This window comes from Tachypleus tridentatus, chromosome 6, assembly GCF_004210375.1.
Source record: "Tachypleus tridentatus isolate NWPU-2018 chromosome 6, ASM421037v1, whole genome shotgun sequence".
In the NCBI taxonomy this organism is placed as follows: Eukaryota; Metazoa; Arthropoda; class Merostomata; order Xiphosura; family Limulidae; genus Tachypleus; species Tachypleus tridentatus.
The window spans coordinates 106,993,719-107,020,383 of NC_134830.1; the positions used below are offsets into that span (position 1 = coordinate 106,993,719).

Below are 26,665 nucleotides of genomic sequence, written 5' to 3' on the forward strand. Positions count from 1 at the left end.
AATGTCGTTTATACTATACCGTTTACACGTGCCATTGGATTTCCAATACTTATAAGATAATATATTTTTGTGCGTGATTCAGAATACAATGGTCTTAGCTTAAACAGTTCATTACAGAAAATTTACACTCCTGATAAAGGCGCAAAGCAGCCGAAATTATGAACTAATTAAAAAAACCTTTAAAGGTTTTCTGATATTTACGGTAGTTTCATTTATTCATAATTATATATTATTATAATTTTTCCACAAAGACCATCACCATCAAATTAGGGTTTAAAGTGTCATCGAGTTCATGGCAAAAGTTGAATACGTTTGTTTGTTCAGAATTGTGCACAAAGCTTCACAATGGGGCTATATGTGCTCTGCCCACCAGGGGTATTGAAACCCAGTGTTTTAGCGGTGCGAGTCCGCAGACGTACCCGCTGTGCCTCTGGGAGCTGAATATATGTCATCTGCAAGTTATAGCGATAAGTGCATAAGAATATGAAATTTATACCAATTATTTTATACTACTACTTCCGTAATCTTAAGTATTGCCATAATACTTATTAGGCATTTGATGCCAGGAATACATCACAACCACTGAATAACCATTGTTATAATTCTGCTATGGGTTGACAGGTTATTGATATGTATTTCAATGATACGATTTTATCAAAATTGTTTTAGCATAATAATATTTAGGGTCAACAAAAGAAAAAGATCAAAATTAGTTAATCAGCTGGGTTCCAAATACCTCAAGTTGTAAAAATGAAATAGTTACTGAAAGAAAACTTGTGATTTTTAATAAGTAACTTTTTAAAAAACATTCTTGAATAAGATTAATTTACTCAGAAATGAGTGATATTTAAACCACTACATCAAATCATGACACAAAGAACATTTTATATGTTTTCAGATAGTCTTCTATTATTTGTAACAAGATCAACTGAAAATATGCAAAACCGAGTGTATACTCAGATATTCACATTACAGTACAGATCAAGATCACATCCTTGTGGAAAATGAGAAACAATCCTTTTTTTTTTCTTCATTCAGCACACGTATACAAATTATTTTTATTCACACGCTACACTTCTCCTCTCATCTCACTTAAAAACATTTCTGCAGACATCCATGGTACTAACAACACTTTCTACATATTTTTTCTGTGTTTTAAAAGTTTCAGTAAATAACAAGAAGAAATAACCTGATTTAGAGTTAATACAAAATTAAATAATTTTTTTCACAGGTAGAAACATGATTGGAACCTTTAATGATAAAACTAAAATACTGGTTGCTTTTGAAACAGATAACATTTTATACAGGTTGGTGAATTTCTATAATAATGAAAGTATCTACACATTTTTGGAAAGGTAGAAAGGATTATGTAAAACCTGTTTCAAATATTTCAAATGAACAATAACTCAACACTGAACAAGAGCTGATGTAGGGAGATGTAGTGAAACTGTTAAAGTAGCCCTGCAATTGTTGATTAGTTCTCAGCATGAATAAAATGGCTAATTTGAAGGAAATTAGAGAAGCCTTTCTCAATATTGTAAAGAATACACACCTATGAAATTATAAAAACTGATTCAGATATTGTGCTCAAATTTGTTTCACCTTGTACTGAAGAGTAGAGGTTTGATTTAACACTAGTTAAAACAAACACTGAATGTCCTATTGATACAAACACAGCATAAGCATTAATCTACCATAGTTCCTAAAATGTACAAATAATTAATTGTGGGGTACTATTAGAAAATATTTTTCTCTTTGGAAATCACAAATGCTAATTTTAAATCAAAACATTATACTGATTAGTCTTATGACAGTAAGTCAGTATTTTGTTTTTATTTTAATAGCATTCAAAGAATTGTGTACAAATAAATGTCATCTTTTAAATTAACAACAGCAAGTCCAATTTTATGTCACAAATAATATTTTTATTAAACATCTAGATATATGCTTGTAAGGTTTAAATATACAAAAGTTTAAAATGATCTGAGCAACTCTCAATTTTATGACACATTTGCAATGAAAACTAGACACTTGTGTAATAACTCAATTGTTTCCTAAGGTGTTTTCCATTAATAGAAAACTTAGTTTAATTTAGGTATTAACCATTAAATATGCAATTTGGTGCATGTAAAACTACAGATATATGAAGAGTTATTCTCCTATTCAATGGGTTTCTCCCCATGCTCTTTATTATTATTATTCCATCTACTTCACTTTATAAGCATTTTCTAATAACACCCTTTCGAATACAATACTTTAAACACAAATCTAAATATCTCATATCTATTTCTCTTCATAAACAACAATTTAAACACCTATTTAAATATTATCCTATACTTATTTCACTTCATAAATATTCTCTACAATACCTTTTATGAAACAATGGTTTAAACACTCATCTTAATATTATCCCATCACTTTGAAATGTTCTTAAAAAACAAATAATAATAAGAAAGAGCAAGTATTACCATACAACTGATGTACACTGAAAAGTTTCTACAGCAGGGTTGTTAAGTCCACATATTTCCTGCAGATTTAGATTTCAGTCTTATTGCAAATAGTTCCTGTTACTTTGTGCTATTATACCTTTCTTTAAGCATTGCATTGCTTAATGTTGGTTGGTTAAGTAGTGACTTGCTTTGAGAAACCATAGGACTTGTTTTTATTGCAAATTCTTGCAAGCCTGCTTTAACTGGCAGCACTACAGAGAAGCAAAGGAGAATTTACCCACATAAGATTTCTCTTTATGAGTATAACATATTTTTGCCTCCAAAAATTTTGGCTTGCCCCAAAATATTTTGAGTGCTGGCATTGCCTGCTTTATAATTATTCAACATATTAGGATTGACGATTGTCTTCTCAACTCAAATAATTAGTGTGTGTGTGTGTGTGTGTGTATGTGGTAAGGACTGTAAATTTTCTCACATAACTTTTCAAAATATATTCTTCCAGTCTAATCACTGTTAGCACCTTCATGATATTAACATTAAACATGCTTTCCATCACAAAATATAGCATAATGATTTCACACCACAATATAGTGGTAATTAAGGTAGCAATTTTGGCAGTGCTCAAGATCATTAAATGACAATAGTGTTTAATTTCTAGTTTCCACTGTCTATCATATTTAAAACTCAGTAATGACCAAGACTACTAACAATATTTTTCTAATTATTCTGTGTATTGTTTTGAGATATATATTAGAATTTAAAAAGTTTAAATGTTTTGAAGATTCACAATATGAAAAATATAATTTTGGTAGTTATGATTGATAGAAAAATACTCCCCAGAAACTTGAATATAAATTTTAAATGTTTTGTAAATCAAATTTTAGCAATGTAATAATGTTAACAAAAATTTTGAACTTAATTCTAACATACTCTTTTTTAAGAAGTTAAAATGGAATCTTTATTTAACTATGGATTGTTGCTAAAATTCCAACTTTACAACAGTTTGTGACAAAAATAAATGAAACAGTATAATACAGGTGAGAAAATTTAACATTTTTTTAGTAAATTACTAAAGGTTGCACACAAAAAAACAAGGTCACTAAAAAATAAACATAACTGGGCCAGTTCTTTTATCTTAACCCATATTCCTGAAAATAATGAGCAGTAATGCTGTATGACTTGTATTATTTTACAATGAGTTTCTTACCTTTCTCACAGCAAGCACCCAATGGTCCCTTACATGCATATATGCACAACCACATAGCTTAAAACAAGTTCTGAAAATTTTCATGACGGATTGAATGGGTGTGCATATTAGTTGACTTGTATGACTTATCTTGTGTGCACAAAACTGACAATGTCAGTTGTGCAAAAGAAATATTATAGTAATTTATATTCAAAAAGTAAGACTCCACTGAAATGTTCACAACATGATCTAACCATAATAATTTCAATTAATTCAGATGAATGAAATGAAAAAAATAGTTGTTTGCTCAAACACACATATGCACACATAGATAAACAAACAACAGTTTAATCTCCCTATCTCTATCACACTAGAGAGAAAGAGAGAGAGAGAGAGAGAGAGAGAGAGAGAGAAAAAAAAAGTTCATTGATGCCCAATTTTTTCTGATGACAAGGACAAAGTGCATGATTTCTCCAATTTTCTGGAATATCAATAAAAGTGTCTGATGTTCAGGTCCCAGAGAGGTACAGAATTTATACTCATCATACTGTGGCCTTGGATATCATGTAATGACAGTTTTTTTCTTTTCTTATCCTGAAAAACATAATTACTCTTTATTCCAGTTACTCAACATTCAGTTTATGTTTAACATTAAGCTATTTCCCAGTAAAATGGCTTTTCTACATGTAGCTATCTTAAAAAAATAATTTTCAGTGAAATTTGCTGGAAAAGTAGCACTAACAAAAAAATTGGACAAAAACAATTTCTGACAAGTGTTAAATTAAAAAAAAATAAGCTCAAATGAAATAAAATCAATAAAATCTTGAATATTTCAATGGGTATTTTGTTTTAACCAGCTTGATATACAAGTTCAATAGCCAAGCATAATAACAACATAAATTAAAAGAGCAAAATAACGAAAAAAGTATAGCTTAACAACTTTAAATTTAGAAATTTTCTTCATTCTTTTGTGAATGTTTTTCAAATCTTTAATGGGAAAAAATGAATAATTTCAGCACTCAAAGTGAAGCCAAAATTGGCTATTTTACAATCGCAGTTCTGACTTCACAAACCTGACACTCTTTGACTGATCCACCCACAAAACATGCATTTTTTTTAACTCTTAGTTTTACAGCAACAATTCACTTAACAAGTGTCACAATTCAACCTAAGGTGTAAATGTTTTATCATAGCTCTTTATCAGAGAAATTATCTAAATTATAATACAATAAATGAGCACAACCAGTGAGGAAAGTTTGCACATATATCTGAGTATGAAAGTCTGAATAATAACATCTGAAACATTGGATGAAACATACAATATTATTTCACTTCAGCAAAAGATGTGAGCAAACTGATATTCTACACAACACCTAATGTTTACTAATCATTTATTTATTTCTTAATATATCATCTGACACATATATTTCTCAAAACTTGCACAAAAGTATTCTGACTATCATAACTTGTTCAATTATTAAGGACCTAAGGTCATTCTTTCCATACATTTTGAAGTAGGAAATATTAAATGCATAATCCCTTAACTCCTTAAATCCAAATGGACACTGCAAGCATCTGGTCGAAAATCCCAATTTATCCATGAGACAGCAACAGTGTCCAATAATATTTGTCTTTTTGGTTGAAAACTAATCCAAGACATGTTATTATTCCACATTGTATAAATATACTGGAAATTTTATAAGGTATGGTGATAATTATTAGGACATCATGAAAATAATTCTAGCAGAATGTGCAAAAAAGTTAATATGTTATGATCTTAGATGTAATGAACATGCATTATTGAATCACTGACAAGTCAGTAGCAAAAGAACACATTCCAATTAAAAGAAAACACAACACTGAGAGTGTATTTGTTTTGCATTTACTCTAGTTATAGTACTGTTATAAATATACCCTAACCTTCTTGATGATGAGAAACCCATTTGAAACAGAAATATATCTTAAAACTGCTTGTATTGGTATTAACACTTTTATTGATAAGCAGAGAACAATGTTTTGACCTTCCTAAGTAATCTTCAGGTTAACAAAAAGAGATTGCAACTGACCATTGCTGAACATCTTAGGGACAAGAGTCTAAATGGGTATGGGATTATTGGGGCATTGTAGTTGGATTTGAGGTTATTAATTAGTATAGGTATAAAGGTGTTCTTTTATATTGGTTTAATTTTGGTTTTAGTTGCTGTATAAGTAGGGCTTCTTTGATTTTGCATTTGTTTATATTTGTTTCCCTAGTTAGTATCTGAAAGTTTTCTATAGTTATGTTGTGTTTATTTGATTTGCAGTGTTCAAAAATGTGTGAATATGTTTTTTGTTGTTTTTTTGTTATTTGAATCTAGTTTCCATTTTTCTGCTTGTTTCCCCAACATAAAAGTTGTGACAATTGTTGCGTTGTATTTTGCAAACTCTCTTTGTTAACCTGAAGACGATCTAGGGAGGCTGAAATGTTCTCTGCTTATCAATAAAAGTGTTAATACCCATATCAGCCATTCTGAGATACACAATAACCTTCTTGTTTTAGTTGCATATTTTCAATACAACAAAAAATGTAATGCAGATAATATAATAAGTAAAGAAAAACTTCTCAAAAAAGGACTTACTTGTAGGAACATCTTATACAAATCTATGGTACTTGCATCATCCCTAAGTAATAACACAGGCAAGATGATGAAAATACCATTCCAGAGACATAGGAAGGTTGTATTTATAACCAAGTTCTAAATATAATGGATTTCCACTAATATTTATTGTTAATCTGGCATTAGTTGGTAATTCCTATTTTACTCTGTATTAAGCTTTTCAAAAGAACACAATGTTTGTAAGAATGCTAACTTCAAGGGGTAATGATAACATAATTTAAAGTGGAATTATGATTTAAAAAAAAAAGTACTTAATAATAATACTAGTTAATAATATTTATACAAGTAGATACTCTGTTTGAAAATATGTCACCTCAGTGAAACTGGTTAACACCATTCATTTGGTTATTGAGTTATGTAATAAAAAGCAGCAGAAGAAAGATCAGGAAATTTAAATTTTTGCTTGATATTTACAGACATTCACAGAACTTGTGACTTAGTCAGTACATTGATATTGTTATAAAATGAAATACTCTATAGTATTGTAAAGTTATGATGTTCTATTGATGAGATATTTAAAATACCATTTCAATAAACATTCTGAGCAATCCCTACATAGACAGTGCTACTTCCTGCCTGATAAAATTCAAAGAAATGGTCAAACTCACTGTGAAAGATAAAATGGTCAATATTTTGGCCAAATAAATCTTCATTAAGGATCTTATGTCATATTAATTGTATACGTTATTGAATCAAAGTATATGCACTCTCACCACTTGTAAAAAGTGAATTTATTCTTTGATTGTTTTTAATTCTCCATAGTGCCACATATTTTCTTATCAAATAGTATTATGCTCATAAAACTTATTAATTCAAAATTACATTTTTCAAGTCAGTCTAATCATTCGTAATAGTAATTTTATTTTCAACAGAAAGACACAAACTATAATATTTCACACAAAAAACTAAGTCGTAATCATCTAATGCTATCACACAATAACAATCTGTTCAGTGTAGATGGTGATGATAAAATTGTGAAATGGTACCAAAAACATGTTGGAGTGAAATTTAAATTGTGACAACCCCTCCCCAAACTTGTCTTATTTCTTTTAAACTTCCATATAAAAAAAGCAAAATACAAAGCATAGTTTACTTGGTTGTGATCTAAACACACCTCAGAATCTTATATCTAACATAAAATATGTTTAAACAATAAGAAAACTGACATTTGTAATGAAAAAGGCAATTGCAATTTATTCAGGGGAAAAATTATTTTCTTCTGGCTGATAGAATGAAGTGTAAAAGCAGAAAACTCCCAGTCTATTGATATACAGATTTAAATTATATTTCTAATACAGAGGTCCAAGTATATTCTGGTGCTGATGCATATGAACTATTATAAATCACATACTTACTCATCTATTTTCAGATTGGGAGATAATCAAATGTGCCTACAATAAATTCAATATTTGTAGTTCCACAGACTATACAACGCATCAGATTTGGAATATCTTTAGATCCTTATTAAGATGAGTTTAAAACATCCTGAAAATACTAAAACTAAAGCAACTACCAAACAAACAAAAACACACACTTATTTATTACTGATTAAAGCCCTATACAATTTTAAGAGCTAAAATATCCAAGTGAGGATTCAACATATTTTGATCATTCTACATTTCAGTTTTCTTGTGTACAACTGATCTACAACATTTGAAAACTTCTAGTCAGCTACTTATACAAGATTGTCTTCACTAATTTAAGTGTTAATTTTTTGATTCATTTTAATTCTAAATTTTCATCAAAAGTCTAATAGTGAGTATTCCTGCTTAATACTACAGATAATTAAATAGTTAATTGCATGTAAGCTCAGTCCAACAACTGGTTATCTAAGCTTATAAGTATGTTAATTTGCTGTAAAATGCAAATATACACAATAGGCTGCATTCTACCCACTGCAGATATCAAAACTCTCACAAATACAGCTAAGCAAATATGGAATGTAGACAAGTATATTAATATAAATTATGATGAATGCCTTATCACAATTCAAACACCTGAGTTACTTGTTATTGGACTATCCTAACATCTAATGATCACTAGAGAAAGTAATTACACATTATTATGACTATGCATTTAAAAACTATACTTTTTTAAATAAATATGTTTGTATTTGTACCTTTAATAAAAAAACTATTAACAACATTTTTTTTTCCCTCGTTGTGATCCTCGTTGAAGTTTGACAGTAATCTCTCTGGTCTGTTGTTGACGCTCCTTTTGTTCTTTTTTTGTCTTCAAAACCATTTTTGTGATGGCATTAAACATCTGAAACATTATTAGGCATTGAAAAAAGACAATGTTTCTAGTACAGTTAATTAATTACAAAGGAGAAAAATATATTTACAAAAACTTCATGTATAGTACCAATAAGAACTCAAACAGGCCTGAAAAACAGGTAGCATGGTAATCAAAAAGTACACTTAGGAAATTTAATGTTTAAGGTTACCTACAAGTAAATAGAAAATAATTTTAAACACTGAGTGAGTGAGAGAAATACATTAATCATTTGAGTCAGAAATAGAAAGAAGAAAGAACAAAATAAAAGCGCAAGTTTCAACTTATACGAAAGTTTTGAAATACCAAAAACAGATAAAATAAATCCAAGTCACCAGTCCATGTAAATTACAACATTTTACACAACCAAGATTTATCCAATGGTTTATCTGCTGAAAATGTATTTAAGGGATCTATCACTTTGAAATGTTCATTTTATTGAAAATTTTCTCATTATCAAAACTTTTCCACAGTGTTCTTTCAATATGAGTTACATTTAAAAGCTACATGGTATCTACCATTTAAAGCTAATTTTACCATCAAGAAATTTAAAAGATTTCAAGTGTCTTGAACTTAATAATACATAGACATAAAAGACATTTTATTTCTTCAAAATTTCCAAAAAGGGATCAAAACAAGCTAAAAAAAATTTCATTTTAGCTACCATGTTCAACTGCTTGTTTAAATTTTGCTCAAAGCTATCTGTGCTATCCATTCCAGCTTTGAAGTGATAAATCAAGATAGAATCCCACACGCTATCAATTTTTAGGTTATTATTTACCAACAAATAGTAGAATTGACCATCACACTAAATTTTCTCCACAGATGAAAGGGCAACCATTTTCTGTGATGGATTGCTATTAAAAAAGATTCAGGTTACATGCTGAGCACTCTAACCAACAGACCATTCCAGGTTCATCTTCCATCAACTGGCATAACTAATACACTTACTTGAAGTCTTTTCATTTACAAGGGCCAATGAACACAAAGTACAAGTACTTTTCACCATAAATAGAAAAATTAATTAAAGATATTTATAGTTTGTGCTTATACCTTCTTAGCTTTCAATGTTTTCTCAATAGATAAGAATAAGATGATATTCATTTGCTCTTAGATATGAAATTATAACAAAAAATATTTAAAGAACTTGTCCGATAAGCAGTGATGTCGAGAAAACCCACTTGTAGAGAAATATATATGCAAAAACGGCTCGTTTGGGTTGAGAAAATAGTTTACATAGTTTGGACGATGACCAAAGAAGGTCGAAACGTTGTTCGCTCTTCTATGTAAACTATTTTCTCAACCCAAAAGAGCCGTTTTTGCATATATATTTGTCCAATGAGCATTTATTATTTTAGTTTTTATATCCCACATGTCAATCACAGAAATTTTATTGTCAGGAAATAAAACAAATAATAACAAGCTGTAAAGGGATTGTAAAGTAAGTTTACATGTATAATTAAAATCAAAAAGTGTAACTTTAGAAAATAGCCCTCTGGTGAATGTTATTCATATAACAAAAATTCTCTAAAATGTTGAACATTTTGCAGAAATTAGTTTACAGTGGAAAATATAAAAAAATACAAACACAATAGCTTTTTTATCTTCAGCAAAAGCAAAAATGCTCAATAATATGTGTGTGGGTGTATTGAAATTCAATTTAATAAATTAAAAGTGCAGCAAAATAAAATTCATACTAATTATGAACATGTTACATATATTATGTCTTCAATAACATTACTTATTCACAAAAGCTATTACATTAATATGGTTACCCACAGAAATATTCATGTGTAGGCAAGTAATTTACAATTTCAAAATGTAAAACTTCAGTTTAATGATATTAATTCTTAATGATCTTACTACAGATACATGTCAGGAAAACATTTCACAGATGTGAAAACTTCTGCCCTATTTCAAGTGCACTTTAATTTACATGCACAATTTTAAGCTTGTATCACCCTAAAACATTTATTGCTTCTTTCACAATCTGTCAATATGATAGCCAGTTGATGAAGAACTCATGGCATGGTCTGCATAAACGCATGCTTTAATATAACAGTAATAATCATGATGCTACCACTTGTAGGTGCTATCACACCTAGAATAATGCTAGGCTTAAAAAAAGGATCACAATTCTAAGAGTTTAAATATACAATTCATAAATTTCTCTCTTTAGATTGCACTGTAATAGTAACACAGTTTATTTTAAATACTTACAAAGAAAACCTCCCATTTTGGATAATAATATAATTTAAGTTCTTACTTCTTCAACGTTGATATTCTCTTTGGCACTTGTCTCAAACAGCTGAATTTCCATCTGGTCAGCAAATCTTTGAGAATCTTCAGTTAACACAACCTTTCTATCAGGGTCATCATTCTTGTTTCCAACTACAAGTTACAGTAAATTTTTTAAAATGACTTTGAATGTCAAAATTTAAATCAAACAAATTTAAAATATAAATTGGAATTATTTTACTTTTCTTAAATACTTTTACACTTAAAAAAAAAGACATAACAGTGGACTTTAAATTCTTATTCATATCCAATACGATGAACACAGTGATTGCTGTAATTTAAGAGTTGACAATCTAGAACAGGTGTGCTCTTTACCTAGAACCTAAATCATGCACTTCAGGTGAAATTTGATATGATTTGTCATCATCATTAACCAGGTCCAACCAGACAATCAAAGTCCTGCTGCTTAGGATTGGAATTACTGGGCAATGACCCATAAAATCTCACATTGGTGGCTATGGCATTTGGACTGCTGTATATATATTTGTGAGTGGACCTGTAGCTACAGAATGATGCATTCGTAGCCATCGGAATCGGGACAAGAAAGTAAGCAACACAGAAGTGGACAAACCCTCTCTTCAACTTCAAGAAGTTGAAAAGACAACACTACCAACTCACTATAATGAAATTGTGTACTATACTTAACGTGAGGAAGCAGAACTTATCCAGTCTGGAATTATAAACACTCATCCTCACTCCCCAACCATATGGGCAAGGAAAATTTTAAATGCACCTGGAGGACATGGATTTGTCGGTTGGTTTGGTATTTTATGGCACAAAACAGCTAGGCTAGTTTTTTATCATAACTTAAAAAGTATCGTGATTAGGCTAATAAACATAATATATTATAAATAGTATACTAACACACATCTACCTAAAATTTTATTTAAATTAAACGACAAATAAACTGTTTATAAAGAATCAACCAAAAATAGGAGGAGCAGAAAGTGTTTGTACATTTCAGAACGTGTGAAAAACTGATATTCCCGTAAAATATTTTTAGTTTGGTGAATAAACTACGTTATACCATTCCAGAACTAGACACTGGGTTCATAATTATTGGAATTTAGCCAGCAAAAAATTTACTTCCAGCAATTTAGCGCCATCTCCGTCATTATCTGCTTGGTCATCATGGTGAACATGAAACAACTGTCCAGTGATTTACAAAAACTGAATTATTGTAAAATACAAGTCTCGTGTCTCTCTTTCCGGTATTGCTACACAACTAATGTGTCGAAATCTACTGTACAAAGCATAATTGCCAAGTTTAAGCTTACAGGATCAACTGCTAACCTCCCTTGTTCCAGATGCCCCACCAAAATTCCAGAGAGAACCAAGAGGAAGGTTCTCAGAGACATTAGTAGGAACTCTCATTTAACACATAATGACATACAGAAACTGGTAAGGGGAAACTGGGGTTGAAGTAAGCACCAGTTACAAACATGTTACGCTCTTCTGGGTTCAAAGCATGCCACCCTCGTAGAACTCCATAATTAAAGCCTGTTCATTTAGAAGCACAATTGAGACATACAAGAAAGCATGTAGATAAGCCATTTATTTAATTGAAGAGTATTCTTTGGTCAGACGAGACTAAAATCGAGCTTTTCGGCCACAATGATGTTTGCAATATTTTCCGTAAGAAGGGGTGAATGAAATCTTTCAAAGAGCACCATCCCTACAGTTAAACACGGAGGTAGCTTGATTATGCTATGGGGTTCCTTCAGCTTTTGTGGTGTAGGCAGCCTTCAATGCATCAACTGAATCATGAAAAAAGAAAAGTACGTTGATATATTAGGCACTTATATCAAGAATGATGCTCAGAACTCGTGGCTTGGGAGTTGTTGGATCTTCCAGCACGACAATGACCCTAAGCACAGATCGAAATATGTGCAATTCTGGTTGCAGAGAAACCATATAAGAGTTCTTGAGTGGCCATTGCAGTCACCCGATCTCAACCCAATTGAAAACGTTTGGCATGAGTTGTAGACCAGGGTTCATCAGCGTTATCTGAAAAAATTGCAAGAGTTGGAGGCCTTCTGTAAAGAAGAATGGAAGAAAATACGGATTGAGTACTGTCAAATTATCATGGAGAACTATGAGGAGAGATTGGGCTAAGTAATTCATCTGAAAGATTACACAACTGACCATTAACGTGGATGCAGGAACACTTTCTGCCCCTCCTATGTTTGGTTATTTGTTTATAAACAGTTTATTTGTTGTTCAATTTACATAAATATTTAAGTAGATGTGTGTTAGTATAATATTTATAATACACTACATTTTCATTATCCTAATCATGATACTTTTTAAGTTATGAGTAAAAAACTACTGACAGCACAGGGGTACAAACACTTTCTGTCATAACTGTATAAAATAAAAAACTTAAATGGCATTAAAAAGATTAATGGCCTTTAAAAAACTAAAAACATTTCCAAGGTGCACAGTGTCTCCATCACCAATAACAGTGTGTAACATTATGGACAAACCTTGGGACAGAACATTTGAAATGGTGCCATTGTTGAGAATTGTAACGATGGAAAGAAAGTAAAATGTGGCTTATTGTGACCTGAGTGTTACACAGACTAAAGGTTAAAAGGAGCAATGGCAAATCATCTATTCTGAAAAAGTATGGCTCAACAAGGAAGGAAAACACAATCCCAGATAGGATGTTTTGGTAAGGAATGAAGTTTCGAAGCATATAGTAAAGACAGTTGCAAGCGATAGAGGTGCAAAGAAGGTTCATGAGACTACTTATAAGCTCTGAATTGTGGAAGTGCAGAAAGTCCCACTGCAGAGCCGAGGTCTTTGATGATGAAAGGGGTCCAGCATCTTTAAGGCCAAGGTCTTGGCAGAGCCATAGACCAGTGATCCATAGTAGTTTCAATCGAATAAGAGCACGATATATCTTTAGCATAGAACATCAATCCACTCCCTAAGTGGTGGAAGAGAGGACATGGAGGATGTTCAGTGCTCTTGTACATTTGACCCGTAGCTGTTTGATGTGTGGTATAAAGGTCAGCTTACAGTCAAAGATAAGCTCCAAGAACTTCTTCTGAAGGACCACAGGCAGTAAACTTCACCAATATGGAGTTCAGAATCAGGGTGAATACCCTGTTGGTGCAAAAGTGCAAAACAGTTTTAGAGTGAGAGAAGTTAAAGCCATTTGCTGTGGGCCACTGTGATTGAGGGTAGTCTGTAGCTGCTGCTCAATATACATCATGTTTCACAGCTGACATGAGATGTGAAAGTCGTCAATATAGAGCCTGTTTGTAACAGTAAGAAAGAGTTGTTCAGTGATGGCATTAATTTTTATACTGAAAAGTGTGACACTCAGAACACAGCCCTGAGGGACTCCAAGTTCCTGTAGAAAAGAAAGGAAAAGTGTCAAATCCACATGAACTTGGAATCTCCTTTCCATTAAAATATTTTTAATAAAAATGGGCAAATGGCCATTTAATCTAAAAATATGGAGGTCTCGCAAAATGCCATATCTCCATGTTGTATCATAAGCCTTCTTAATGTCAAAGAATATTAATACAAGATGTTGTCATTTGAGAAAGATTTCTCTGACTGATGTTTCAAGTCAGATCAAGTGATCCATGGTAGAGCGCGCTGTCTTTGAAACCCATATTCGGTGGGTGAGAGGAGGTTGTTTGATTTGAGAAATCAATGAAGACGAGCATTAACCATCCTCTCTAAGGTCTTACAGAGACAACTCGTAAAAGCAATTGGACAGTAGTTCGAAGGAATCTTGGGATCCTTCCCAGGTTCAGAGAAAGGTAGGACAATAGCCTGGCACCAGGTATCGAGAGGGGGACAGAATTATATTGCCCACTGACCTTTTGAATCTTGTCCATTATGTCTTTGGAATTGGTGGAAGAAGATATGCTGGTTGTGAACTTAATCCAATATTCTTTCTGGCTTTGACGTCTTACTCACTGAGTGTGTGCACAGGTCTGCTGGAAAGTGATACGGTTCGAGAGTGTGGGATATCTACGGAAAGTATTCCAGGCCTGTTTTTTAACCTTCTGTGCCATGTGGCAGGCAAAATTTTACAACGGACAAGGATATCGTGGAAAACGTGTCAAGGTTTTAGGAATACATTGAACAGCTGCTTGTGCAGTACAGTCAGTTACTGCTGTCACACAGTCATCTATTGATGGCTTACAGAGGATGGCAGGATCAAGTTCTGCGAGAGCAGTGAAAGAGGGCCAAGTTGCATAATCCAGCTTTTACCAGGGCATGCGGGTCGAGTGGTATAGACCACAGCCAGTCTCTCTCGAAATTATAGGAAAATGTTCACTGCCTCGTAGGTTATTGTCAATCCTCCATGAAAAATTGGAGAATAGTGAAGGGGAACAAATTGAGATGTCAATAGCAGTAAAGAACTGACTAGGTGTATGGAAGTAAGTAGAAGAACCAGTATTGAAAAGAGAAAGGTTGTGATCAGAGAGCACACGCTCCACAGAGCAACTCCTCCTATCAATATCAGCACTTCCTCAGAGGGGATGATGTCCATTAAAGTCTCCCAGGATTACAAGGGGAGAAAGCAATTGTTCAATGAGAGCATCAAGGTCTGATTGATCATAGGTCTCTTCAGGCAATAGGTAGAGAGAACAAACAGTGATGGTATGACGTAAGGAAACACTGATGGCTACGGCCTTCATGGGTGTGTCTAGTGGCAAAGACAGGGTGAGCACATGCTGATCAACCACTTGTCCATCACACAGCCTGTCATTTTTGTACAAAGAAAACTGCAGAAAGGTGACTATATCAGCAGGTTTCAGAAATGTTTCCTGTAAGAAAAAACATACAGGATGGTAGGAAGCAATCAGTGTTTTGATGTCATCCAGATTAAAATGTAAATCTTGACAGTTCCATTGTATTAAGGTGGCCATTTTTTATTTGTGTAGGCAAATTGGCAGAACCCTTCTGTTTTACGACCACTTCTTTTTTCTTTACTGTCTTGATTTGAGGGAGGTCCATTGAACTTATGGATCCTGCCCTGGGTCGATTGAGCAGGCCTTTGGTGTTGGAAGAGGATTCCAGTGAATGAGAACGTGAATGATTGATCATTTTGCATCATGGGGTGGGAGAATATGTATCTGAGGAAATGCCTCTACCTGGAACATTAGAAAGTTGATCTTGGGATTTGTTGGAATGTGTGTAAGGGACAGAGATAGGTGTTGAAGTTGAATCATCAACTTTTTTAACCATGGAGATGAAAAAACTTTTCATTTGTTTTGAGAACGATTCTTTTGGAGATACAGAGAGATCCGTCTGCACTCCCACTGTAGTAGTGGAATGAAGTGCAGCAGCACATGTCCGAGATGAAGTGGTGGATAGGAACTTAAACCTCAGGGTAAGTAATGTTTTGAATTATTTTCAAATGTTGCACTTATTTTTCTTCCAACTATATAGGGCAAGAATGAAAGTAGGATGGGTGAGAGCCATTGCAATTGAAGCAATGAGGGTCTGTTTCACACTCACAGGCATTGTGGTCCTTGCCACTGCAACGAGCACATGTCAAGGAACCACGACATGGTCTTCAAGTGACCAAACCGCTGGAAATATCGGAGAGGGTTTGGAATGTATGGCCATACTCTGCAATTAAGATAACCTGCCTTGATGGTTGCAGGTTGATGTGGTGATGTAAGTGTCAGAATGAGGACATTGGTCAGCATTTTAATTCCATCTTTGTGAGTGGAGATATGTCTCACTGTAGAAACTCCTTGGGTGGAGAAACCAGTGAGAATCTCTGACTCGAAGATGTTCTTCAAATATCTCTCAATAATAAATCCTTGTGATGAATTCAAAGTAGCATGAGGTGTAACCTCAATAGGTATATCCCCAATTACTTTTGAATGCAAGAGGAGTTCACTGTTGAGATGTGGATGTTTCCACCAATATGTCACCAGATCAAAGCTTCCTTACTGATTCTGGAGAGCCAGCAAGTCCCTCTAGTCCCTTCTGAATGAAAAATGGAGACACAAATCCTAAAGGTTTCTCTGAAAGAGAATGTAGTATGAGAAAATAAGGTACAACAGGTGTTACAGAATTTGAAAATTGCTGCTCATAATCTTCAAGACGTGGTCATTTACCTATGGACTGCTTTTTCACTATTTTATTTAAGTTATTTGGAGGATCCATAATGAAAAAAGGAATATTTCGGTGCCCACTGACTCCACCCACCATGGAGCCTTACGAGGGGATGTACTACAATGCTGAACAACGACACTGTAGAAACATCAGGGTTTTGTGAGCACTATACCCATAAACCAACATCAGATACAATGCCCACAATTCCCCACATCCCAGAAGAGGTAAACTGAAAGAACAGAACCTTCCTTGGGAGGTACCCTCACCACGTGCAGGAATCCACACCAATGCTTAACAGTGCTTAATGAAGGACCCAGGATTCCCATCCTCACTGTACTCATAATTACAAGGAAAGAATAGTCTCTTCCATGAACACTTTACTGAATCAATACTGATCAAAAAGAAGGGCTATGCTCAACCCAAATGGACAGCTCAAGATCAAATCTAAACCAGTAGTGCATGATTTCAATTCTTGGTGATAAGCATACTTATACTGGATGTTACATAGTTCTCCACACTAGGGTGCTAATTTTCTATTGCCAGGACAATTATCTATGCAAATCCATTCTATGTGGATAATGCCCTTAAAAGTCCCTCCAACTTATCAATGTGGGATTCTAGCTGTAGAGTAAGTTTGTTAATAATAATAATAATAATTCACCTTCTCTCCCACTAAGAGCCAATAATAGAGACTGCAGATTGGGTCAGTCTTAAAAAAGAGACTACATTATCTGAAGGAGGGTGCTTGTATACATTACCAAGATAAAGAGCACAGTGTCATAGATAGTGTGTGTCACAAGATAGATATCACCAAGAGCAGTTTAAGTGGGGAATAAGAGCATGTAAGAAAATATTCGTACCAATGTTTAGATGAGCAAAGGTAAAGAAAGCCTAACAGTTGCATAATAGCTGTAGTGTGAAAAAGAGGCAAGTATGTTTTGAAAATATACATTTCAGTTACTTGTATTGCAAGATTCTGAGTACAGAAGATTACTAAAATTTAATAAATCAAACTGTTTCACTTGCTGGTTTTGCAATTGGCATTGTAGCTGTAAGACATACCCAGACTAAACACAAGGCAATATAAAGGAGGGGATGGGGGGTGGATGTTTGTATTTGAATTTTGCTCAAAGCTACACGAGGGCTTTTTGTGCTAGATGTCCCTAAGTTAAAAGTGTAAGACTAAAGGGAAGGCAAATAGTCATCACTACCTGCTGCCAATGCTTGGACTACTCTTTTAGCAATGAATAGTGGGATTGACCATCACATTATAACTCTCCCACAGCTGAAAGGGTGAGCATGTTTGGTGTGATGGGGTTTCGAACCTAACACCCTTGGATTATGAGTTGAGCACCTTAACTACCTGGCCACGCTGGACAATGGGGGGGAGATAGTTAGACTGTAGTTTCAACTTGTTTAGAAATAGTTAGTTGAAGTTTGCTTATGTTGCAGTTATAAAATAAAAAACAAACTGTAGGTGCTTCTTTCCACATTCCTCTCAATTTCCCCAAGCTTACTGCAAATATTAAACTTATTAGCTTTTAACTTTTAATATTTCATTCATAATGAACCATTTTGTGTATTAAATGTTAATAAATATGTATATATATATTAATATTTATAAATATCTGTGTCATGTTTCCTTTTCAAATAATTTGTATGTAACACACTGTTTATCTTAATAAATGAAATAAAGGTTAATTTTAGAAAACAATGTTATTAGCAGAATCAGTCCCAAACCTTCAAATGTTAAGGGTGAAGCTTACAAAGTATTTTAATATAATAACTGATATTGAATTGATTTCCATTTGATATGATTGCATATCATTGCAAACATTTAACATAAACATGAAATTTAAGGAGAAAGAAAAAAAGAGAGTCCATCTAGATCAACCTGTTCACTAAATATTAAAAAAAAGTAAAACAACTGAAAGCAAGCTTTTATTATTTAAATATCTATCAATAACTTTCTTAAACCCACTTAAAATTAATGCATCAACCACAACTGAAGGCAACCCATTCAAAGAGCTATTTACCCTCTTAGGAAATAAAATTGTATTAGCTGGAAAAAAAACTCTTACCCTGCCAACATTTATATTTGTGTTTCCTTGCCCATCATTATTTAGTATAAAAAATAAAAATTTCATCAACAGTATCAATTCTCTTAACAATCTTAAACTGGATCCCTTACATCTCTTATTTTTGTTGAAAAGAAAATTTAAGGGATCTTTATCTTGTCCTCACATGACAACCTTTCCATCCCTGGCATTATTCTTAAAACTCTAACTATTCAATGGTCTTTGTAAGGTAAGGAGTCCAAGACAGAATAATACTCCAAAAATGGTTTAACCAGTTACCTATACAATGAAATTATAACATAATCTCTTTGGACTTGTATTCAGTACTTCTGAAATACAACTTAAAATCCCACTTGTATTACTGCTGCTTGGATGGCTTAAGAGACTGAGTAATCACAACACTATGTTCCTTTCTTCCATATCACTTCTAATAGTATTCCTATCAAACTTATAACACATATTATGACAATTCACATGCATTTTCTTGCATTTATTATAATTCAATCTCATTTATTCGCCCAACTCACTAAATGATCTAAATCCTTTTGTAAAGCAGCAGCATCCTCATGAAAGACAGAAATACCCAAGACTTCATCATCAAATTTAAGTAATCTACTGCCCATTCCTTCATCTATCTTACTTGTGTAAATCCAAAGAGAACAAAATTCCTAACACCAAGCTATGAGGTATCCCACTTGTAACATTAATCCAGTTTTACTGAGCTCCATTTATAACTCTCTGCTTTCTTCCATTTGTCATTTTTCCACCTAATGAGTCAACCTTACCCCAACACCTATAGTGTTCATTTTTTTAGCATGCCTTCTATGCAGCCAAATGGTTTCTATAACACTTGTACCCTCACATACATAAGCAATACATCTTTAAAAAAGATCAAAAGGTTAAGGCAAAATCTTCATTTAGTGAAACCATGCTAATTATCAAAGAAAAGTTTAAAGATACAATAAAATAAACTATTAAATGGACAAAAACTTAGTACACTAGTACACTATCAAAGAAAAGTTTAAAGATTCAATAAAATAAACTATTAAATGGACAAAAACTTAGTACACTAGTACACTATCAAAGAAAATGTGAATTATTTGATATGTTAGATCTGTACAATTATTTTGAAACAAGCCATGTCAATTCATGTTTTTTTTCTTCTATTTTTGCACCAAACACAAAACAGTAAAGAATTTAAAATTATTTTCATCATTAAATTCTCTTAAAACTTGTGCACAAAACAAAGCAAGAATCAATTATAAAATTATTCACTTATAAACTAAATAAAAGGAAAATATGTGAACTAAATGGAAATTTAAAAATGACAACTTAGTTTTTCTAGTTTATTCAACAATAGTATTAAGAGAAATTTGTCCATAAGCTTACAACCATAAAAAAATGCCACTGCTGAAAAGTGTATTTTCAAATTTATGGGTTATGACAAGTCTAGAAATACTAATTTGTTTAAATATAGCCAAAGTACTACACATTTTAATTATATTAAATAATACATTTATATGATAAAATATTTGTGGTTTTTCACATTTCTTTACCCCAATGAAACACCTATTCTTTACTTTCTGCAAATATTGACAAAAGGGTAATAGGTTTATCTTATTTTTACAAACATGATCATAGCTCAGGGTTTTTCAATACTTGTAAAATTACAAATTCACAGTGAAATAAAAGGTTTAAGAACAAAAACCCAAGAAAACAGGTGTGCAGGACACTCCCAAGCTTATGTTTTACGTGGTACATTAGAACTACTTTTTTTCTTCTATGTACCATACAATTATATATATACAATATATTTAAAAAAAAAAGCTTACCTAAGATTCTATTAACTACATCACAGTTTTGTTCAATCTCATGTAACCATCTCTTTACATTAGCAAAAGATTCTCCATTAGTGACATCATAAACAACAATAACACCATGGGTCCCTCGATAGTATCTGGAACACACACAATAATTGTTTTTTTTACCTTTACACTGAAATTACATTTCAGTAAAAAAAATAACATTTTATGTGACATAGCTGAGGGATATACAAACAACAAACACAAAAAATAACAACTGAAAAGTTCATGACATTCTTAAATAATCTACAGATATGTTGATGCTTCACTAGTATTGTTTGTTTTCTTTTTATGAATAATAGCACACAAAAATGTAATTTTTTTTCTTCAAATGCCTTTCCTCATAATTTTTAAGATCTTGTGTGTTAACTATAAAAGTCAAAGTTATGGACATATTACTAGAAAATGCTTCTAGGCTAACATTTATTATACAAAAGGTCTACCTTTAGCCAGATGTACAGATGTATTTTAAATTAAAAAAAAAACAATTATCAAAATTTATGTTAAATATTTCATACTGAATGTTTGTTTATCATTAAAATAAGTTTAATAGGTTGGTAGTAACAAATGATATAAATAGGGTTTCAACCACTATTATGATTGTCACATTCCAGCCAAACTGAAAAGCCTTTGAGTTGAGTGAAAGGTTGATTGGTTGGTTGATTTGGTGTTTTATGGCACAAAGCAGCCAGGCTATCTGTGCCAGACATCTGGTAAAAAGTTAAAATTAAAGGAAATTTAGTAAAATTCATAAAAGGAAATTAAGGTAAAACAAAACAAAGTTTAAATAAAAACATAAATTGCATAAAACCAATGCATACATCTAGTCTACAATGTTAAGAGAAAAACTACAGTAATACAAGTTGTAAAGGACTTTCTATAGCATAATTGTAATTATCATAACTTGCCAGGAGGACTAACAGTTAAGTACAAAAACCACCATTAGTCACCTGAAGTTGGCTTTTCCAGTCCTGGTTCTAAGTTATTTTATGTCATGGGCATTTTCAAAAAGTAAAGTAATTACAGTTTTAAAAGACTTATAGTAAAAATTTAATAGTAACTCGCCAGAATGACTAACAGGTAGTTCAAACAACAGCGTTAGTCACCTGAAGTTGGGCTTTCCAGTCCTGGTTTTCAAGTATTTTGATGATAGAGTCATTTTCTAATTTCAAATTGAACTACATGGACTGTGATTCTTAAAAGGGAATTACATTAAAAAAGGTCTAATGTGTAAAATAAAAAAACTTAAATGGGATTAAAAAGATTAATGGCCTTTAAAAAACTAAAACCATTTCCAAAGTGGATAGTGTCTCCATCACCAATAACACTGTGTAACATTATGGGCAAACCTTGGAACAGAACATGTTTAAAATAGTGCCGTTGTTCAGAAGTCATAACGATGGCAAGAAAGTATAATGTAGCTTATTGTGACCTGAGTGTTAAACAGATTAGGCACTGGTGCACAAGTTACAGAAAAAAGAAAACAATGAGTTAACAAACTGTGAGAAATGCATAGTCTAGTTAGAACAATTTCCTCTTTCCGATCCTTATGGAAGCAAGACAGCCAAAGTCCAATATAGGGTTTTATTTGAAAAAGCTTGTTTTCATGTTGCTCACTTCAAGTCGACTGCCAAGTGGCATGGAGCCGAGCCTTGAATACAGGCCCATAGTCCAAGTATGAAACAGGCACAGTGGTGATAGTGCCAGGGAAGATAGATTTAGCTGCATTGTTGGTGAACTCACTCACACAAATACCAATGTGGCCCAGTATCCAGAAAAACTTCATAGAAGTAGATGTTAAAGAGAAATGGGCTAGTTGGTTTTGAATATCAGCAAGAACAGAGTGTGAACTGATTCCAGGGCCAGTAGAGAACGAAGCGAGTCAGTATTAGTAGTGCAGTTTGAGTACTGCTTAGCTTCTAATCTCTGTGATCCAGGGCAAGAGAAATGGCGTACAGTTCAGCAGTGAACCCAGAAGCTGTAGAAGGGATTATGTGCACAACCACGGAACCACAACAAACCATGGCAGAGCCCACACAGTTATCTGATTTTGAATCATCTGTATACATATGAATGGAAGATTGGTTCAAAAGATGTTCAGCAAATAACAGACAGTATTTCCTATCAGGAGTTCTGCTTTTCTCAGATGACTTAAAGATAGGTCACTTTTGGGGACTGTAAGAAGCCATGGTGGGATGGGCTGACCAGTGGACACATCAGTGTTATCCAAGGACAAGTGTTGAATTTACACAAACTTGGAATCTCCTGTCCATTAAAAATTTTTAAATAAAAATGGGCAAATAAGCCATATATATGGAGGTCTTGCAAAATGCTATACCTCCATGTTGTATCATAAGCCTTCTCAATGTCAAAGAATATTGATACAAGATGTGGTCATTTGAGAAAGACTTCTCTGATTGACGTTTCAAGTCAAATGAGGTGGTCCATGGTGGAGCTCTGTCTTTGAAACCCATATTCAGTGGGTGAGAGGAGGTTGTTTGATTTGAGAAATCAATGAAGACGAGCATTAACCATCCTCTCTAAGGTCTTACAGAGACAACTCGTAAAAGCAATTGGACAGTAGTTCGAAGGAATCTTGGGATCCTTCCCAGGTTCAGAGAAAGGTAGGACAATAGCCTGGCACCAGGTATCAGGATAAACATTCTCCCACCAGATCTGGTTAAAAACAATCAGAAGAACAGCAAGAGAAGCAGGAGATAGACTGTTCAGCATTTCATAGTGTACATCATCAGGTCCAACAGATGTACCGCCAAACCAATGAAGGGCCAGTCTGAATTCTACTAGTGTAAAGGGATGATTATAATCATGGAGATAATTAGCTCAAAAGGAAAGAGGTGATCCCTCTGTCTGAGTCTTGATGGCTAAGAAGGTGGAAGAAAAAGCAGAAGTGCTAGATACCGGTCAAAAGCTTTCACCTAGAGTATCGGCGATGCCCCCGAGAACAAGATCGAGAGGGGGACAGAATTATATTGCCCACTGACCTTTTGAATCTTGTCCATTATGTCTTTGGAATTGGTGGAAGAAGATATGCTGGTTGTGAACTTAATCCAATATTCTTTCTGGCTTTGACGTCTTACTCACTGAGTGTGTGCACAGGTCTGCTGGAAAGTGATACGGTTCGAGAGTGTGGGATATCTACGGAAAGTATTCCAGGCCTGTTTTTAACCTTCTGTGCCATGTGGCAGGCAAAATTTTACAACGGACAAGGATATCGTGGAAAACGTGTCAAGGTTTTAGGAATACATTGAACAGCTGCTTGTACAGTACAGTCAGTTACTGCTGTCACACAGTCATCTATTGATGGCTTACAGAGGATGGCAGGATCAAGTTCTGCGAGAGCAGTGAAAGAGGGCCAAGTTGCATAATCCAGCTTTTACCAGGGCATGCGGGTCGAGTGGTATAGACCACAGCCAGTCTCTCTCGAAATTATAGGAAAATGTTCACTGCCTCGTAGGTTATTGTCAATCCTCCATGAAAAATTGGAGAATAGTGAAGGGGAACAAATTGAGATGTCAATAGCAGTAAAGAACTGACTAGGTGTATGGAAGTAAGTAGAAGAACCAGTATTGAAAAGAGAAAGGTTGTGATCAGAGAGCACACGCTCCACAGAGCAACTCCTATCAATATCAGCACTTCCTCAGAGGGGATGATGTCCATTAAAGTCTCCCAGGATTACAAGGGGAGAAAGCAATTGTTCAATGAGAGCATCAAGGTCTGATTGATCATAGGTCTCTTCAGGCAATAGGTAGAGAGAACAAACAGTGATGGTATGACGTAAGGAAACACTGATGGCTACGGCCTTCATGGGTGTGTCTAGTGGCAAAGACAGGGTGAGCACATGCTGATCAACCACTTGTCCATCACACAGCCTGTCATTTTTGTACAAAGAAAACTGCAGAAAGGTGACTATATCAGCAGGTTTCAGAAATGTTTCCTGTAAGAAAAAACATACAGGATGGTAGGAAGCAATCAGTGTTTTGATGTCATCCAGATTAGAATGTAAATCTTGACAGTTCCATTGTATTAAGGTGGCCATTTTTATTTGTGTAGGCAAATTGGCAGAACCCTTCTGTTTTACGACCACTTCTTTTTTCTTTACTGTCTTGATTTGAGGGAGGTCCATTGAACTTATGGATCCTGCCCTGGGTCGATTGAGCAGGCCTTTGGTGTTGGAAGAGGATTCCAGTGAATGAGAACGTGAATGATTGATCATTTTGCATCATGGGGTGGGAGAATATGTATCTGAGGAAATGCCTCTACCTGGAACATTAGAAAGTTGATCTTGGGATTTGTTGGAATGTGTGTAAGGGACAGAGATAGGTGTTGAAGTTGAATCATCAACTTTTTTAACCACGGAGATGAAAAACTTTTCATTTGTTTTGAGAACGATTCTTTTGGAGACACAGAGAGATCTGTCTGCACTCCCACTGTAGTAGTGGAACGAAGCGTAGCAGCATATGTCTGAGCCTCATGATAAGTAACGTTATAAATCATTTTCAAATGCTGCACCTATTTTTCTTCCTACCATTTAGGGCAAGAACAAAAGTAGGATGAGTAAGAGCCATTGTAACTGACGCAATGAGGGTCCGTTTCTCACTCATTGGCACTGTGGTCCTTGCCACTGCAACAAGCAATTCAAGGAACCATGACATGACATCTTTGAGTGACCTAACAGATGACACTGGAAACATCAGAGAAGGTTTGGAATGTATGGCCATTCGCTGCAAGTAAGATAACGTGCCTTGATGGTGGCAGGTGGATGTGGTGATGTAAATGTCAGAATGAGGATATTGGTTAGCATAGTAATTCCATCTTTGCGAGTGGAGATATGCCTCAATGCAGAAACTCCTTGGGTGGAGAAACCAGCAAGAATCTCTGACTTGAGGATGTTCTTCAAATCCCTCTCAAGAATAATTCTTCATGACAAATTCAAAGTAGCATGAGATGTAACCTCAATAGGTATATCCCATATTGCCTTTGAATGCAAGAGGAGTTCACTGTGTTGAGATGTGGATGTTTCCACCAATATGTCATCAGAATGAAGCTTCTTTACTGACTTTGAAGAGCCAGAAAGTCCCTCTAGTTCATTCTGAATGAAAAAGGGAGACATTTGCTCTAAAGGTTTGTCTGAAAGAGAATGTAGGTTAAGAAAATGAGGCACAACAAGTGTTACAGATGTTTAAGATTGCTGCTTAGAATCATCAAGATGTGGTTGTTTACCTATGGACTGTTTTTTACTATGTTTTTATTTGGAGGATCCATAATAAAAAAGGAATATTTCAGTGCCCACTGTACCCACCCACCACGGAGCCCTATGAAGGGATGCACTACAGTGTCAAACAAGGACACTGCAGCAATGTCAGGGTTTTGTGAGCACTATACCCAAATACCAGCATCAGATACAATGTCCACAATACCTATAGAGAACATCCAGCACTGGTATTTGGTTGACCCCAGTCCAAGCTGACCAGCTGATTGATCCAAAGGGAGCCACCCCAAGGCTGCCTGTCTCCAGGAATTCAAGGCTAAAGTTGTGTGTTAGGGTTGCACCCTTCAACCACCAGGATCCTCTCTTCTCCTTCACAGGTTGCCATGCATGGCTAATACGTGGGTAGATGTTTAAATCCCAGGGAAGGTTTGTTCTGTTGGGGGTGGGCAAAACGACTCATCAGCAATGGATATAGCAGATAGTGTGGTTGATATATCACATACACTTGTTTCCTTTCATTCAGAAGACTAT

At 34.1% G+C, this 26,665-nt stretch overlaps 1 protein-coding gene across 1 annotated transcript in view; it reads right to left on the minus strand.

Moving 5' to 3' along the window:
• Positions 1–1,903: 1,903 nt before the first annotated feature.
• LOC143253260 (ras-related protein Rab-35-like) overlaps positions 1,904–26,665 on the minus strand; it is a 38,268-nt gene continuing 13,506 nt past the window's right edge. Inside the window, exons 4-7 of the mRNA XM_076506821.1 lie at positions 20,875–20,999; positions 10,834–10,958; positions 8,413–8,558; positions 1,904–4,230 (exon numbers count right to left, since the gene is read on the minus strand). Coding sequence (XP_076362936.1) covers positions 8,430–8,558; positions 10,834–10,958; positions 20,875–20,999 — 379 coding nt within the window. The 3' untranslated portion in view covers positions 1,904–4,230; positions 8,413–8,429. The remainder of the gene's footprint in view (positions 4,231–8,412; positions 8,559–10,833; positions 10,959–20,874; positions 21,000–26,665) is intronic.